Source organism: Glycine max, chromosome 20, assembly GCF_000004515.6.
Source record: "Glycine max cultivar Williams 82 chromosome 20, Glycine_max_v4.0, whole genome shotgun sequence".
NCBI classification, from domain to species: Eukaryota; Viridiplantae; Streptophyta; class Magnoliopsida; order Fabales; family Fabaceae; genus Glycine; species Glycine max.
Genome location: NC_038256.2, coordinates 40,001,379 through 40,016,290, shown reverse-complemented (window position 1 = coordinate 40,016,290; position 14,912 = coordinate 40,001,379). Strand labels below are relative to the sequence as shown.

The 14,912-nt window shown below is 33.4% G+C and overlaps 2 protein-coding genes and 1 pseudogene across 3 annotated transcripts; 1 reads left to right on the top strand and 2 right to left on the bottom strand.

Annotated features, from left to right (window-relative positions):
* Window positions 1-699: 699 nt before the first annotated feature.
* On the top strand, window positions 700-6,272 carry LOC778166 (protein REVEILLE 6). The gene is given in 9 exon segments (XM_003556078.5): window positions 700-994; window positions 2,854-2,911; window positions 4,015-4,138; window positions 4,221-4,391; window positions 4,522-4,626; window positions 5,002-5,111; window positions 5,365-5,424; window positions 5,769-5,815; window positions 5,817-6,272. Coding segments are annotated over 9 exon segments (903 nt in total). The 5' UTR covers window positions 700-779; the 3' UTR covers window positions 5,830-6,272.
* Window positions 6,273-6,681: 409 nt separating this feature from the next.
* Window positions 6,682-8,730, bottom strand: LOC102664713 (uncharacterized). Of its 2 annotated transcripts, none has more exons than XM_006606085.4 (3): window positions 8,431-8,730; window positions 7,033-8,316; window positions 6,682-6,945 (listed from the first exon to the last, which is right to left on the bottom strand). In XM_006606085.4, exons 2-3 carry the CDS (start codon window positions 8,070-8,072, stop codon window positions 6,933-6,935), a joined length of 1,053 nt encoding a protein of 350 aa, XP_006606148.1. In that variant the 5' UTR covers window positions 8,073-8,316; window positions 8,431-8,730; the 3' UTR covers window positions 6,682-6,932. The 2 variants fall into 2 exon arrangements, with proteins under 2 accessions (XP_006606148.1, XP_040869286.1); XM_041013352.1 differs by having other exon boundaries at window positions 6,682-6,937.
* A 3,233-nt stretch (window positions 8,731-11,963) lies between these two features.
* LOC100791644 (probable polygalacturonase) lies at window positions 11,964-13,225 on the bottom strand (annotated as a pseudogene).
* Window positions 13,226-14,912: the final 1,687 nt, after the last annotated feature.

Sequence of the window (14,912 nt, the reverse complement as noted above, 5' to 3'; positions counted from 1 at the left end):
GCATGATGCTGATTAACTTCCATCGAATGAACAGTGCTCTCTGATAATTCTTCCTTACCCCCGAGCACACACAACATGAACACTGTGTCACACAGGAAATGAGACATGACACATCTTGTAAAGAAAAAGAAATTATCATTATCCCAAGTGTGCTTTTGGATTAGGAGATATTTTGCTCAATAAACACTGTCACAATCTTCCACATGAATCAATGTTCTCTAATTCTATCATAAATGACCTAACTCTAATTTGTCTTTAATTAGGCTTGCCGAGTTACAAAGAAATCCAAATATTAGACGACACTTGGGCTTCATTAAAAATTACGTAAATAGGAAATAATAGAAATATTTATCTCAAAGATTAAACTTCACTTGATAAGGACGCAAGTGTAGAACTAGAAGTGAGCCATAGTCATAGAAATCAAATGCATTATTAGAACACTTTAAAAATATCCAAATTATATCCTAAGGCCTCTTTCAATTTCATTCTACAGAAATTGGAAAAACACATAACAAAAGAATCCGAAGCTTAATTACAACGCGAACCTTAAAAACGCGAAATTCAGAAAAAGGGCTTTTGGAATTTTAATTTGTAAGATGATGAGGTGGCAAAAGGGGATTGGTGGTTGCAAAGTACGAAGTGAAAAGCAGAATGTATTGGGTAACAACCTCTTATAAATACTTTGTGGTTCAGTATCAGTTCTAACTAACAGCCGCATCTCTCTCTTTCTAAACATAACACCAACCTTAAAGCTTGAAACTTTCACTAAGCAGAGAAGCATGGTGTCAAAAAATCCGAACCCCTCTGAGGCTTTTTACTTGGACCCCTCCGGCATGTCGCTCCCCGGAATCCTTCCCTTCGCCGCCGCAGCCACCGCCACCGCAGATTCCTTTGAGGACCCTGCTAAGAAGACTCGCAAGCCTTACACTATTACCAAGTCTAGGGAGAGTTGGACCGAACCTGAGCACGACAAGTTCCTCGAAGCTCTTCAGTTGTATGTGAATATTACTACCTTTTTAATTTGTTTTGTACTAGAATGTAGTGTGTGGATTTTTAAGCTCAATTGAGACATGGGTTTTAGTTGTAAACCGTATTGAAGGTTTTAAATTGCGGATGCTGTTTTTGTGGCGTTTATTGATATTATGAGAAATTGTAGATAAATGTGGTTGTCACAATTGCGGTCTTGGACACCCTAATAAACTTAACATTGTGGCTGAGATTGCGGTCGTAGACCGTTTTTTTTAAAACCTTGGCCGTATGTTCATGTGTGTGTGTTGTGTTTTGTGGTGGTTTCAGGTTGCAGCTTATGAAGGATTGTTATAATAGTTATATGTCAAGGTCTAAGATTTAGGTATTTTACTATTTTAGATGGGTTTAGTGTTGTGGGCAGGGTAGGAGAAGTAGTAGTATTTGGAAATGAATTGACTTGGAATAATTTTCAATTTGTTGAGTCACGAGTAACACATTACACTATGGTTGTATTGCTGGATTGGATTCTACTTTTTCTATGACTGGTTTGACTATTCTGTATTGCATTGCATGAGACTCATTGTAGGGGAGAGAATCAGAAGGAGATTGGGCAGTTTTTTATTCTTTTTGAAGTATTTTCGTTAGATGCTGAAAGTGACAGGTTGATTTCTTCATGGTACCAACGCATCACTTTATACATAAGCCTTGTCTGTATACGAGTCACTTTGATAGAGATGGATTTTGATATGTTAATTAGCAAGGATCTTGTGCATTGCACGGGTAATTTTCTAGTTTAGCTAAAATATTGAAGGTAAAATCAAAGTCAGAAAAGATGTAAAATTATAAAATAATAATATGCAGGATTAATTAAAGTAGGATTTATAACGTATAGATTCAAAGAGAAAATTTAAAATTATGAAGATAATATGCATAATTTCTTCTAAAGGTTTTGAACTTAAAATTCAAAAAAAGAAGTTAAGAACAAAATCTTTAAGGGAGAATAGACAAAAAAAAAAAAAAGAATCCTGGGGAATATGGAATGTCACTTGTCCAGGGGAGAGAATGGAAATAATGCTCAGTAGCTTTATACTAAAGTTGCACTTATTTCTTAGTTCAACTGGTAAACTCTGTTCCATTTACATTGTAATTCTCTGAACACTTACATTACTAACAGGGTTTAGTGGGTTTAATTAGTAGAAAATAGCTTCCCTTCTGACCACCAGTACCTTCCCTACCACCCAAATACAGACACCGGGACAATTGGACTAATCAATCACCTTGGGATTGTAATAGCAATAGCATGGTAGATATATGATTTATTCATGATATATTGCAGAATGACCAGAGCTCAAGTTACTGTAAATGCCTCTTACAGTAATAATTTATTGATATTACTACATAAATTTACATCATTAGAAACAAAAGATAGATGTTAAATCTTGGGAGAGGTTAAGAAATCCTCCTAAATAGAAAATAATGAGAAGAAAACAGTGAGCAGTAGCTGGGAATATGCAACAGAGCTGTGGCTGATCTCTTTGTGTTTCGATAATAAATAATAAGTTTCCCTTGAAACATCATAAGAAAGGAACCAAAGAGAAGCCATAAAGGCATAAACACAAACCTATCAAACAACAAATTTAAAGGGAAAGTGACACCCTTGAAAATACTGTCATTCCTCTCCAACCAAGTATACCTGAAATGTACTAAGTCGTTTAAATTGTAAATTTTGATAATAACTTAAGAATATATAATTTCCTATTCCTTAACAAAATTTACTATGTTGAATTTAAGCTATTTGTTTGTTTTTCCCTTTTATGGCCTTGGTGCCATCCTTTTGCATTATCTCATATTGTTTTTTTTTTTTGTTCCTTCATTCTGTATCAGATTTGACCGTGACTGGAAAAAGATTGAAGCATTTGTTGGATCAAAGACAGTCATCCAGGTAATTTCAAATGCAACCTGTGACTGGATATTTACATTATCTGTTGTTTCTGGGTTGTAAGCCATAAATGTTCTGGATTGAATTAGGCATGTTATAGTTTTTGAAGTGTGTTTGATTATGTTACATTAAGGATTTTGGCCCTTGCCAAATAAAGAATTGGTTATTGGACATGAAATGCCAAAAAAAAAAAGAAGATTTTATCCTTTCTCTCCTTGCCTTTATTACTTTAGGAGTGGTTTGTTGAACCAATGGTCCATAAAACTTTCCTTTTCTTTGGTGAGAAAAAAATATGTAACTTAATAATCATACCACCCAGCTGTTCATTGGAAGGAAGTTCCAATTTCGAATAATTCAAGCTATTATTTATGAGTTCCATGTGCATGCTATATAAGGATCAGCTGAGACTTTTTAGTATGTGCATGCTATATAAAGAAATCACTTGTGCGGAAACTTTTAAGCATGTGCAAGCTATTATTTATGAGTTCCATGTGCTTGTTATATAAAGAAATCACTTGTGCTGAAAATTTCTGTTGAGTTTTCTGCTTTCTAAAATGTGGACAAAGCACATGCTCATCATGCTTCTTCACTTGTGCTGAAAATTTCTGTTGAGTTTTCTGCTTTCTAAAATGTGGACAAAGCACATGCTCATCATGCTTCCTGTTGAAATTCAATTTAGTTGAGAAGAATGGAGATGACATGGATTAAAATTTGTGAACACTTGGTCATAAAAACTTTTATATCATGTCAAGGAACCAACTGCCCTATAAGTTTAATTTGTTAGGTGTAGGTTTGAGAATGGTTTTATTGTCTTAACAAGAATAATGCAATTTCTCTACTGGGATACCATCATTAGACTAACTTGAAAGGCAGAAAACCTTTTATGTTGTTAACAGGAAGGGGAAAAAAGTCAAGGGAAATATGTAAGAATATCTCTTGAATATTCATTGGTTGAGTGTTTGCAGCTTAAATGGATTAAAGATCTGAGTATATATGGAAGCTATATGAATTGTTGAGATTTCTACTATTTTTCCAATAGCTTCAGTGCTTAATGGATATCTCAAATACCTATAAGAAGGACTGAAAAATTACTACTGATTTTGTAGATACGTAGCCATGCTCAGAAATACTTTCTAAAAGTTCAGAAGAGTGGGACAAATGAACATCTTCCTCCACCCAGACCAAAAAGAAAAGCTGCTCATCCATATCCTCAGAAAGCTTCAAAAACTGGTTATAGTCTTCACTATATTTTTTTTTTTTGCTACACAATTTAGTGCATTTGTCTCTAATAATTGTTGGTGAGATTTGGCAGCTCCAGTACTCTCACAAGTATCAGGATCCTTTCAATCTTCATCAGCTTTGCTTGAACCTGGATACATATTAAAGCATGACTCTTCAGCAATGCCTAAAACTCCCATTATTAACACTGCAGTGTCTTCCTGGTCAAACAACTCTCTGCAGAAAACCACCAGCGTATTGCATGGTACTAAAGGCTGAAACTTCTGTGCTTCAAATTTAGATTATTTAATTGTGGAAATAGTTGTGGATGTTATTTGCATAATTTTCTGAAGATACTAATTAATTTATTGTGTATACCATATCTTGTGTTTTAGGGCAAAAACAAAAAGTGAATAATTGTTGCAGTAGCAGTAGAAGTCCTAGAGCGCAGTTGGTTGGTGAATCTAATGGTCAAAGGAATAACAGCCATCCATTGAGAGGCAAGGGTTTAATGATTTTATTTATAATTTTAATGTTGTCTTCTTCAATTATTGCATCACATTCAATGTGTGCATGGCAAGGTTATGGAGTGTTGTATAAACATAATCTGTGTGCATAGCATATGTTGTATATTTCAGTGTGTAAATTGTTGCTTTGTTTCAGTTTAAATGCGAAAAAAAAAACTGTGTGGGGTCCAGAGTAATTTGGACTCTGTTTCCCATCAGCTTGGGACATGAATCTATAATTTAGTCGTACTCTTCAAATAGTGCTAAATGATTTTCTGATTCTAATATTTACTAATGTACAACCTTTTGATTTATTATATTTGATGTTTATCTTCAATTTAATGCTTATCTTCCTGTTTTTTATTGCAGTTCTTCCGGATTTTGCCGAAGTATACAGCTTCATTGGCAGTGTATTTGATCCAAATGTAACTGGACATGTACAGAAACTAAAAAGGATGGACCCTATAGATGTTGAGACGGTACGTACATGTTAGTATGTTTTCTTTTTTTGTCAATGACTCTTTCCTATTCTTCCTTTTGACAGTCTAGTCGTTTTTTCATTTTCTTCTAGCTATTAATTGCTACTCCTTAAGTGGAATTAAGACATCAAGGCTTTATTTCTGGCACTGAAGCCTTTGTGTTAATTTGTGTCAACTAGTGCATCAATATAAGTGAACTTGAGCATAAGAGTTCTAATACATTTATTCTCTCTCTGACCTTGGCTATATTCAGGTGCTATTGTTGATGAGAAACCTGTCTATCAATTTAGCAAGCCCAGATTTTGAGGACCATGTAAGTATTCTTGTCAACGATCTTTGTATTACTATTATTATGAACATATATAATTATGAATGCACCTTATTTACTACTTGAGCTTTGCCCCTCTTTTTAAGGCAACATCAAAGTTTGAGTATTTTTTTTCAATACCTTGTCTGAGGATTCTTAGCTTGAGATGGTTCCTATATGTTCCCCATCTAATCAAAACTGTCCATCTCACATCATGCTCCTATAATGAATGCATGGATTGGAATATTCACCTCAGTAGAAACTTGAATGACTCAAGCTGACATCAAGTTGGATTATTAAGAACGAAAAATGAACTTTATTTATGTATGCATGTTGTGTAATTCATGCAGAGAAGGCTGCTTGCATCATATGAGGTGGAACCTGAGGTCGATAAATATAAATGCAGATTGAACCATGCTTGATGTGCAGTTGAAGTGTGCTACTTAGATAGGCGGAGGCCGAAAATGGCTTTGTTTTTCGGCTACTGAATGCAGTCTGGAAAAATTTTGCATGATGATAAAATGCCTTGGCATGGCAACTGGCTGAAGTAAAAATGCTGCTGCTCATCATCTTGGCTAAGCAACACTTTTAATTCTCTTAATTCAATTTGGTTATGTATATAGTAAAAGAAATTAATGTGGAAATGTATAGGGTACATAGTTTTGCATAGGTATGCACAGTACTAGATATCTGTGCTCTAGATTTAGCCAAACGTCTAATATCTGGAAAGCGAGGCAGCTCCCTATTAAACACTTTCTAACATTGTACAGCATAAAAATTTTGAGCGCTTTGTTTACTAAGAGACTCAACTGAGATTTGTTCAGCTCATATGCCTAGCATTATTGCGTTGGAGAGTTATGTTTTAACTTCTGATGCACCAAAGCAGTGTCACACAGGGATTTGACCATCTGTATAAAGACACTTGACTTCCTGGTTGAGTTCCTTGTGATTCCTTTTAAGGTGCAGGTCAATTTGGTGAAAGAATTAACTAGACACTCAACTGAATATTAAAAATGATCAGAGCTTCACTTCGTCACGCAAAGGAATACACAATAATAAAAGGAATGGTGGCGTAAAAGTGCTAGCTAGTAAAAGCTGAGACAACCAAATTGATATTCACATGAAGAAACGCTGTTAGTTACTCTTACAAGCATCGCGCTAACGTTCGAAGAGATCATGTATTGTACCTGTTATAGCCTGCTGTTTACAAATGCATTATGAAATTTTCATTTTCCATGTACATCGTCTACTAACTATATTTGATTCTGACTGTAACTAGGAGAGGTCTATTTACACAGCTTCACAACTATTTCACTACAAAGTATGAAAAATCTGGGTAGCCAATTGTCATCTATTTTCCATCGTTCATACTACTACTATTCCATCTCTGCCTCAGCTAGTCCTGGTTGTGGTCAAAAGTCTGCTACCAGAAACCTTGCACATAAGGGTGCCAGTGACTTACTCGCAATTTCTCTTCAATGAAATTATCAACTAGAGCTGGATTGATGCTGCTATCACCCTGAAAATCTAACAATGGATAGAATATTATCAGTAACTATTACACCATTTAAATTCCAGTTCTATATTGACTTGTATGTGCAAGTGATTTCTTACCGGGACTTGGTTTTACAAAATCCCCATAGTTCCTTGGTTCCTGATATGCAAAGAGACGAGTCTGCATTGGATTTAGCTTGTGTGCAAGAAGCCATCTGGAGTGCAGGCAGATGCGGTGTTACTCCACTTTGTAATGAGCAGAGATTAAGTTTGCCTGGATTTATAATCTGCTGGAGCATTGATTGACTAACTTCATGATCAAACCTTTTCAGCTCGTCATGATAAAGAGGGAAAGGTTGAGAAAATGTGTTGGATGGGAAAGGGTGGGAAAAAAAAGAATATATGGCTGAATCGATGGAGTTTCTTTGAAATTTATTATGGTCTTGTGGATCCCTCTCTGGATTCAACTGATTGGAGCAGAACTTTAGGGGAGTTTGCTGTGCATGCATAGAGTGGGAAAAGCGCCCCAATCCAGCTCCGTGGTGCACTATTAGATTATCCACATGTGGTGTAGAAATTTCATCATTGAGTATAAATTCCACTAGCTTCTCAACCATTTCACGAGGTGAGCTTGGGCTAAACACATCAGCTTCAATTAGATTGCTTTCAGCGCTGCTAGACACGGAACTATCAAACATGACCAAATTTTCCGCATCAGGCATCAAGAATAGTTCGTCAAGTGTAATTAAACTGTCCTCGTCAGGCAAACAAAGTTCAAAGCTCGAATTTGATTCTCCATCAAAGCTGCAGCTGAAAGATTTTGATTCCAACTCCCGGTGAATTTGGAAATCAGCAGGGCAGGGTGGATTTTGCTTCATCCTAACTGAAATGCCTTTACAATATACAGTAGATGATTCACAGTCATCAATCATTGAAACAAACTGTTTTGCCTTTTCCACACTAGTAGGAGAGATATATGCCTCTGAGGGATCACTTGTTGAAATTCTTCCTGGAGAATCATAGACACTAACAGGTGTATTGCTTAATTGCAACTCCATGAAACCTTGTTCATGTGCCACTTCACAATGATTCTTCTTGTGATTTCCACAATTCTCTTTGCTTAAGAAGCTTGGTGGCATGCTTTTCTTTAGGGATTCCATAACATGGGCAAACCTGCTATAAAGAATGCACCGATGTTAAGAAAGTTGAACAAAGAAGCCTTGTCAAACCTGCTATAAACTGGGTGGACAAACCAGGTTGGGGAGTTGACCAAAGTGAGAAATGATATCTGGATTTGATCAGAGTACATGGTCTCAATCAAGTATGGCCTAGTGAGAGTCAATTGACCCTGATGGAACTTGTTCCACCAATAAGCTCCTTGCCCATCAATTAGACCATTGTTACCTAATGATCAAATTCAAACGGGTCAAATTAAAAGAAAAAAATGACTTGGCCACATTTAAATGAACTTAACAACCTTTTATAATGGTCTATTACTCAGGCTAATTAAATAGTTACCGGTAATTACACATCTGTCCGGTGAGTTCCAAAATCTGTCAAAACTGCACTATGCTTTCGGCAATTTATAGCATAGTACACCCCATTGGCTATCTTCACATTTACTGATACCAGTATCAGAACTAAGGAGATCACACCAATGACCTGCACACAACAATTAGTCAATCGTCACCAAAAGACATGTTTTCTTGTTTAATAACCAGTTGCAAGCGGTATTAATATTTGTCAGTTTTTTTTTTTATACTAATTTTACCTTCTTCTTTTTGTCTGTGGGTTCAATGGTTTACTTAAACCGGTCAAATGGTCGATTTAATGGATCCTTTAGGTTTCAGGTATCATAATTATGCGAATTTTAAATATCAAGTTAATAATATATTCTAATATTAAAGCTAATATTCATAAATATATTTATAAATTAACATTAATACAGAGACGTTATAAATTTAAACTAATTTATATTTATGTTCTTGAATTTTGTTAAAAATCAAACAAGTCTTTTTTAATAACAAATTTCTTTTTAAATAATTAGTTGCAAAACGGTTTTTTAACTAATTTTACTTAATTTTTTTTTGGAATAAATAGCCAAATTCACCTCGTAAAGTATGAACAATTAGTGTTGTTGTTTAAACTTGTGAGATAATTTTTTTAGGACCAATATAATATTGAATTACAAAGTTTAAGTATCATTTTATCAATTAAATTATCTTTAAAACTAATTTATCATTTTTTTTACATTTAGGAACAAAAAATTTGAATTTATCTTTGAGAAACTAATTTATCCGCGCTTCACACTTTAAATTTAATTTTTTTTAGCACTTGTTATGTATGTGGGTTCGATGGTTTATTTAAACTGCTCACCTGGTCGATTCAATGGATCCTTTAGGTTCCATGTATCATAATTATGTGAATTTTTAATATTAAGTTAATAATATATTCTAATGATATTAAATATAATTAATATTCATAAATTAATATTAATACGGAGACATTATAAATTTAAACTAATTTATATTAATACGGAGACATTATAAATTTAAACTAATTTATATTAATGATATCCAATAAATACATTTAATATTATATTTTTTTATAAGCAAAACCAAGCTTATTTATCAATCCAATTGCGCACAATAACTAATACTAAATTTTATTAATATTATATTAACATGTAATAAATATATAATAAATTTTTATTTATTAATATTATCAGTATTCAATGTTATCCAATTTACTACCTACCCTACATTCTGCTACCTTCACATTTATAGTCATCTCAATATCAAAACTAATGAAATGATACCAATGACCTGAACAAAACAATATATTTTAGTAGTTTAAAAAGCATAAAGTTAAGTACAAAGACATGAAACACTAAAAAAATTATAATAATAAAAATATTTTTACATTTACAAATAAAAATTCGATTTTTATTAGGTTTAAATATATTTTAAATACTTATAAATATGTTTTTTTTTTTTTGCGTTGGATTTTCTAATGAATTTTCATGTCTTTTAGTTATCATGAATATTATTAACAATTTTTTTATCTTAAATCTTAAAGTTTTTTTTTTTTATCTATAATCACTTTGTTGTGATATCTATTTAACTATGTCATGCATGGAAATCATTTTGAAGCATCATGTAACGCACGTAGAATAATTAAATGCATGCATGTCACTTTTTTTTTTTGTTGATTTGCACGTTACATTATTATTACTAACTAATACTAAAAAAAATTAAGAAAAAATTAAAATTTAGGATGACTGAAAAAATAAAAATAAATTATATTTACAAATATTAAAAGCATGTTTCCTATTTTTAGTGTTTCTTGTACAAATAAAACATATTAAAAATAAGTAACAATTGTGTAATTAAAAAGTATAAATAGAAAATAAAAACACAAAATAAATGTCTCGTTCAACACTCTATTCTATTCTATTGTTCCGCTGCAAGTATCATCATCATCATTTTTAGCGCTAGTAAAAGAAAGCGACAAAGAAAAGGGATAAAACTACAAACGCGGGAAACCTACGTCTAGCATGTCTGCAACAAGACAACCATGCAAACCAACAAAAAGAGAACGAAACGAACTCAAGTCTCCAATTTTCTTTAATTCCAAAAATCAAACGAACTCAAGACAACCAGAGTTAGGCCCAAACGTTGCCGCACAAAAATCATCCTCACTCATAGTGTGAACTAAACGAACTCAAGTCTTCAATTTTCTTTAATTCCAAAAATCTCTGATATTCTTTAATTCCAATTTTCTTGGTCACTTACACTACGATATCTTTTCAAAAAATTATCTATATTATAACTACTCAAAATTAAACACCCTTAAGTGATGTGTTACTGAAAAATAGATACATCTTATTTTTATAAGTAGTATTACTTAATTCTTTTAAGTCATTTTCAATTATACCGTCCTATATCTATATAGCCTTTAGATCCCTATCATTCTTGTGTGATTTGGTCCGGATGTTACATGTTTATGAGTTTTCACCTGGTTTGTCCTCAAATTATACTGTACTAGGAGAGAAATTTGTTCTAATATCATTTGTAATGTCTTCGATTTTTTACTTTTCGGTGGATTTTGTCCGTAGAGTCTTATACTTGTACAACTTTTGAACCCTTTTCATTCTAGTGTGATTCGATCAGGGTGTTACATACCCACTAACGTCCACCTGGTTCATCCTTGAACCACATCGTACTGAACGAAAGGTCTATTATGATATTATTTGTAACATTCATGATTATCGACTTCTCGGCGGCTCTCACGCTACACTTCACACGGTGACACACTTCATCCAACATCCTTGTTGGTTAGAACCCTCCACTGGTAGTTCTTTCCGAGATCTCAAAAATTTGTTTTGTTTGCTTCTAGGATTATTTTCCTTAAGGTCATTCATCTTATAACTACTCAAAGTGAAATACACTTAATTATGAATTTTTTAAGTGATAGGTTACCAAAAAATAGATGCATATTGTTTTTATAGATAATATCATTTAATTTTTTTAAGTCATTCTTAATTATACAATCTCATACCTACACAATTTTTGGATCCATCTCATTCTGATTTGATTTGATTGAAGTATTACACTCTTAAACTCCATTCTTGATAAGGGTCACAGCATGGAGAGAGTTTGAGATGCCAAGAATATCATTCATATTCATCTTTAAGCCTTCATGAATATCTACCAACTCAGCTTTTCTTTTCCACTCCCAGGAATATTTTGGAGCTTTGGTAGACAAGACAATCAATTACTTCCTTTCGTTCATTTACTCAAAAGAACCGCATGCATGGAAACAATTTTGCTGCTACTATATATATAAATATATTTTTAGAAAATAAATAGGAAATTATAGAAAATAAAGGGAGATTATATTACCATTACATAACTTTTCCATAAGATATAATATCTGCTTAAGAAATAATATCCCTTAAACAAAAATAACGTCCTTAATGAATATACTCAACTCTTCATATTATTTCTAACATAAGTAATAATCTTCAAAATTGAAATACACTCATGTTGTTAGAAGACATTTTTAAGGGAACAAGTCTTCAACTGAACATTTTCAATGGGAAGTTTGTCATTTGGAAAAGGACAACCCAATTTCCCTTTCTCTGGCAGCAATTGACAAGAGTTAGGACTGACATTGCTCGTAACTCCAGCAACATCAGTGCAATTCCATTGAAGCTTCTTACGTTGTTCACTCACTTGGATACTCACATTAGAAATGCATATTCCTGTGAAAGGGGCATTAGAAATTCCTTCAAGTTTTGCAGAATATGTGACGTTCGTTGCAACAACATCTCTGTAATTTATTCCAGTAATATTAGGAAGTGCTTTGGGATCAAAGCCAGCATCAGGGTGTGATCCATAAGAACCAGTCATCCAAAATACATATTTCATGGTGCTGAGAGACATTCCTTTGACAAATATGTCTTTCACATATCACATATGCACCTCTACCAACTGCTGTTTTGATTCTAACAGTTGATTGAGTGCTGATGGCAATAATATCTTCAACTCTAACATCTTGGATTCCACCAGACATTTCACTCCCTAAAGCAATCACGGCACTATCAGGGGATATACAAGTGAGCCTTCTAATGACTAAGTGTTGAGTTGGCTTTCCAAATTTAATTCCGTACTCATCCCAACCACTTTTTACTGCCACACAATCATCACCAGAAACAATGTAGCAGTCTTCAATCCTAGTGTTTGTACATGAATCTATGAACAAGAAAAAAAGTGGGAATAATTAGACAGTGGTTGTCAAATATATTGTTAGTCCTAGTAATTGAAAACTTTTTAACATGAATGGCATCATTTTCACTACTTAAATTGGAAATCTGCAATCAAACTGGAAACCATAACAAAAAAAGGAGAAAGCTTACAATTTTTTTTACATAAGTTTGCTATCAAGTGCCAATAACAGCAAGTATACAATAGAAAAGAACAAATACTTTACCTGGGTCAATTCCATCTGTGTTGGGAGAGTCCACTGGTGCAAGAATGGTAAGCCCTTTTATTGTTATGTTACTGAAGATATAAAGCTTCATCAGAATAATGAAACATATATACTATGTACATCACGAAAAAAGAATGCATCAAGGTTAAGAAATTTAACAATGAAGCTTAACCAACCTGCTATAAATTGGATGGACAAACCAGGATGGGGAGTTGACCAAAGTGAGATTTGATATTTGGATTTGATCAGAGAACATGATCTCAATCATGTATGGCCTGGTGAGATTCGATTGTTTCTTGTCGAACTTGTCCCACCAATAAGATTCAATTTTTTTATTCAAAATTTAATCTTACTATTTAAATTTATTTTAGTGATCCTACCCTTTAAATGAATATTTTGTGGTTTAAAATTATCAGTTTTAAGTGATCATAAGGTACAGTTTCTTAATATTGTTAGTACAATTTAGATGTCAAATCAAATTGAATAAGATGAAATTGAATTCCAAAATATTAAAGAATGAAATCAAAGTTAAAAAATAAATTAGAAGATGAATAAACTATTTAACTTCAAATTATATTTGAAGGATAGACTAAACAAACCGATCAGCACGAACTAAATGCATTTGTGGTGAACATTGGCATTGGGTGTGCTTTCATGGCTGAGATTATGGCAACAATTATCGCTATTGGAGAAGCTATCTCTGAAAATTTGTCTTAGGTTTGGCTTGAAATAGATTCTAGGCTCCTTATTCATGCACACTTTGAGCTTTATGGAGTGCCTTGGTATATTTATAATCGTTGGTTGAGTTTTATGAAGTCTACTCATATTTTCAACTTTTAAATTTCTCACATTTATACCAATGGTAATACTTGTGCGGACAAATTTGTTTCTTTTACTGCACAAATTTAGGTTATACTTTGGTGGGACTCTCCACCTTCTTTCCTTTCCAAGGAACTCCTTAGGTACATAAATGGATTATAATCGTGTAGATTCAAATAACTTTGTTTCCTTGAGTATGATTTGGTCCTCTAAAGTGTTTTGGTATTTTTTTTTCATCAATGTTATTTCAGGGTGTGTGATTTAGGTGTTGTTGGGGTTGTGTTGAGATGCTAACATAGTTGAGATGTCAACCCTACGGTTTAGCCTTTGCACAACGCTTCCATTTTGCCAAAAAAAAAAATGTAGTAGGTCAAATCCAAAGAACATGGCACGTGTTCAGCATGTGAGTGTCGCACATGTTAAGGAGAAGGGGCCTAGTGGTCGAAGTTGAACTAATCCATGTGAGAGAAGCACTAATTAATAAGAAAGAAAAAAAGGGAGCCATCACCATGGAAGTAGTAGTAGTTGCTAGTAAGGCACGACACCCTGTTATTTTGTTGTTATCTTTTCAAATTGCAATGAGGAAGAGAACAATATGATTTGTAATTACCATGATAACGTTTTAATTGTATTTGTTAGACCCAAAAATATTTTTTTTGTTACATGCATTTTGACTATTTACCTGTTACATAATTAAAAGTAAAATTATTCAAATTGAAATTAAATACTGTAATTAATAATTTATTGTCAAACATCATAATTAGAATTAAGAACCTTGCATTCACAGACCTCTCAATTGATTCTTGTTTGAATAGCCAAAAATGGCGTTGTTAGAACTTGTGAATGTAATTGATTCACTGGGTTACGATCTCCGCAATCCCGCGAGGGTCCCTCTCCCTCTCATTCTGCAATCCTACTTCATTGTACTTCGCTCCAACTTCTACCCGTTGTCATTCTCCAAATTACCCAAATGCCACAATCTTCATTTAAAAATTTATATAAAATTAAGCTATTTTTTTGTTTTTTTAAGGTAACATCATGTCAAGAATACCAAGCCAAGGAATCCTCAAGAAGTCCTAATAAGTCATTTTGGCATCAACTAGGTTGACCAAAGAGGCACACCCTTATTTATTGAATATGATTTGACCTAAGGTTACAGACTCAAATTACAGACTCAAATGTCTTAC

Bases quoted from the DNA above. Each gene is read 5' to 3' on its own strand.
- LOC102664713 (XM_041013352.1), bottom strand. From the start codon at position 8,072: ATGGAATCCCTAAAGAAAAGCATGCCACCAAGCTTCTTAAGCAAAGAG. The intron at 6,938-7,032 runs GTAAGAAATCAC...TTAGATTTTCAG, and splicing joins TTTTGTAAAACCAAGTCCCG to GGTGATAGCAGCATCAATCC.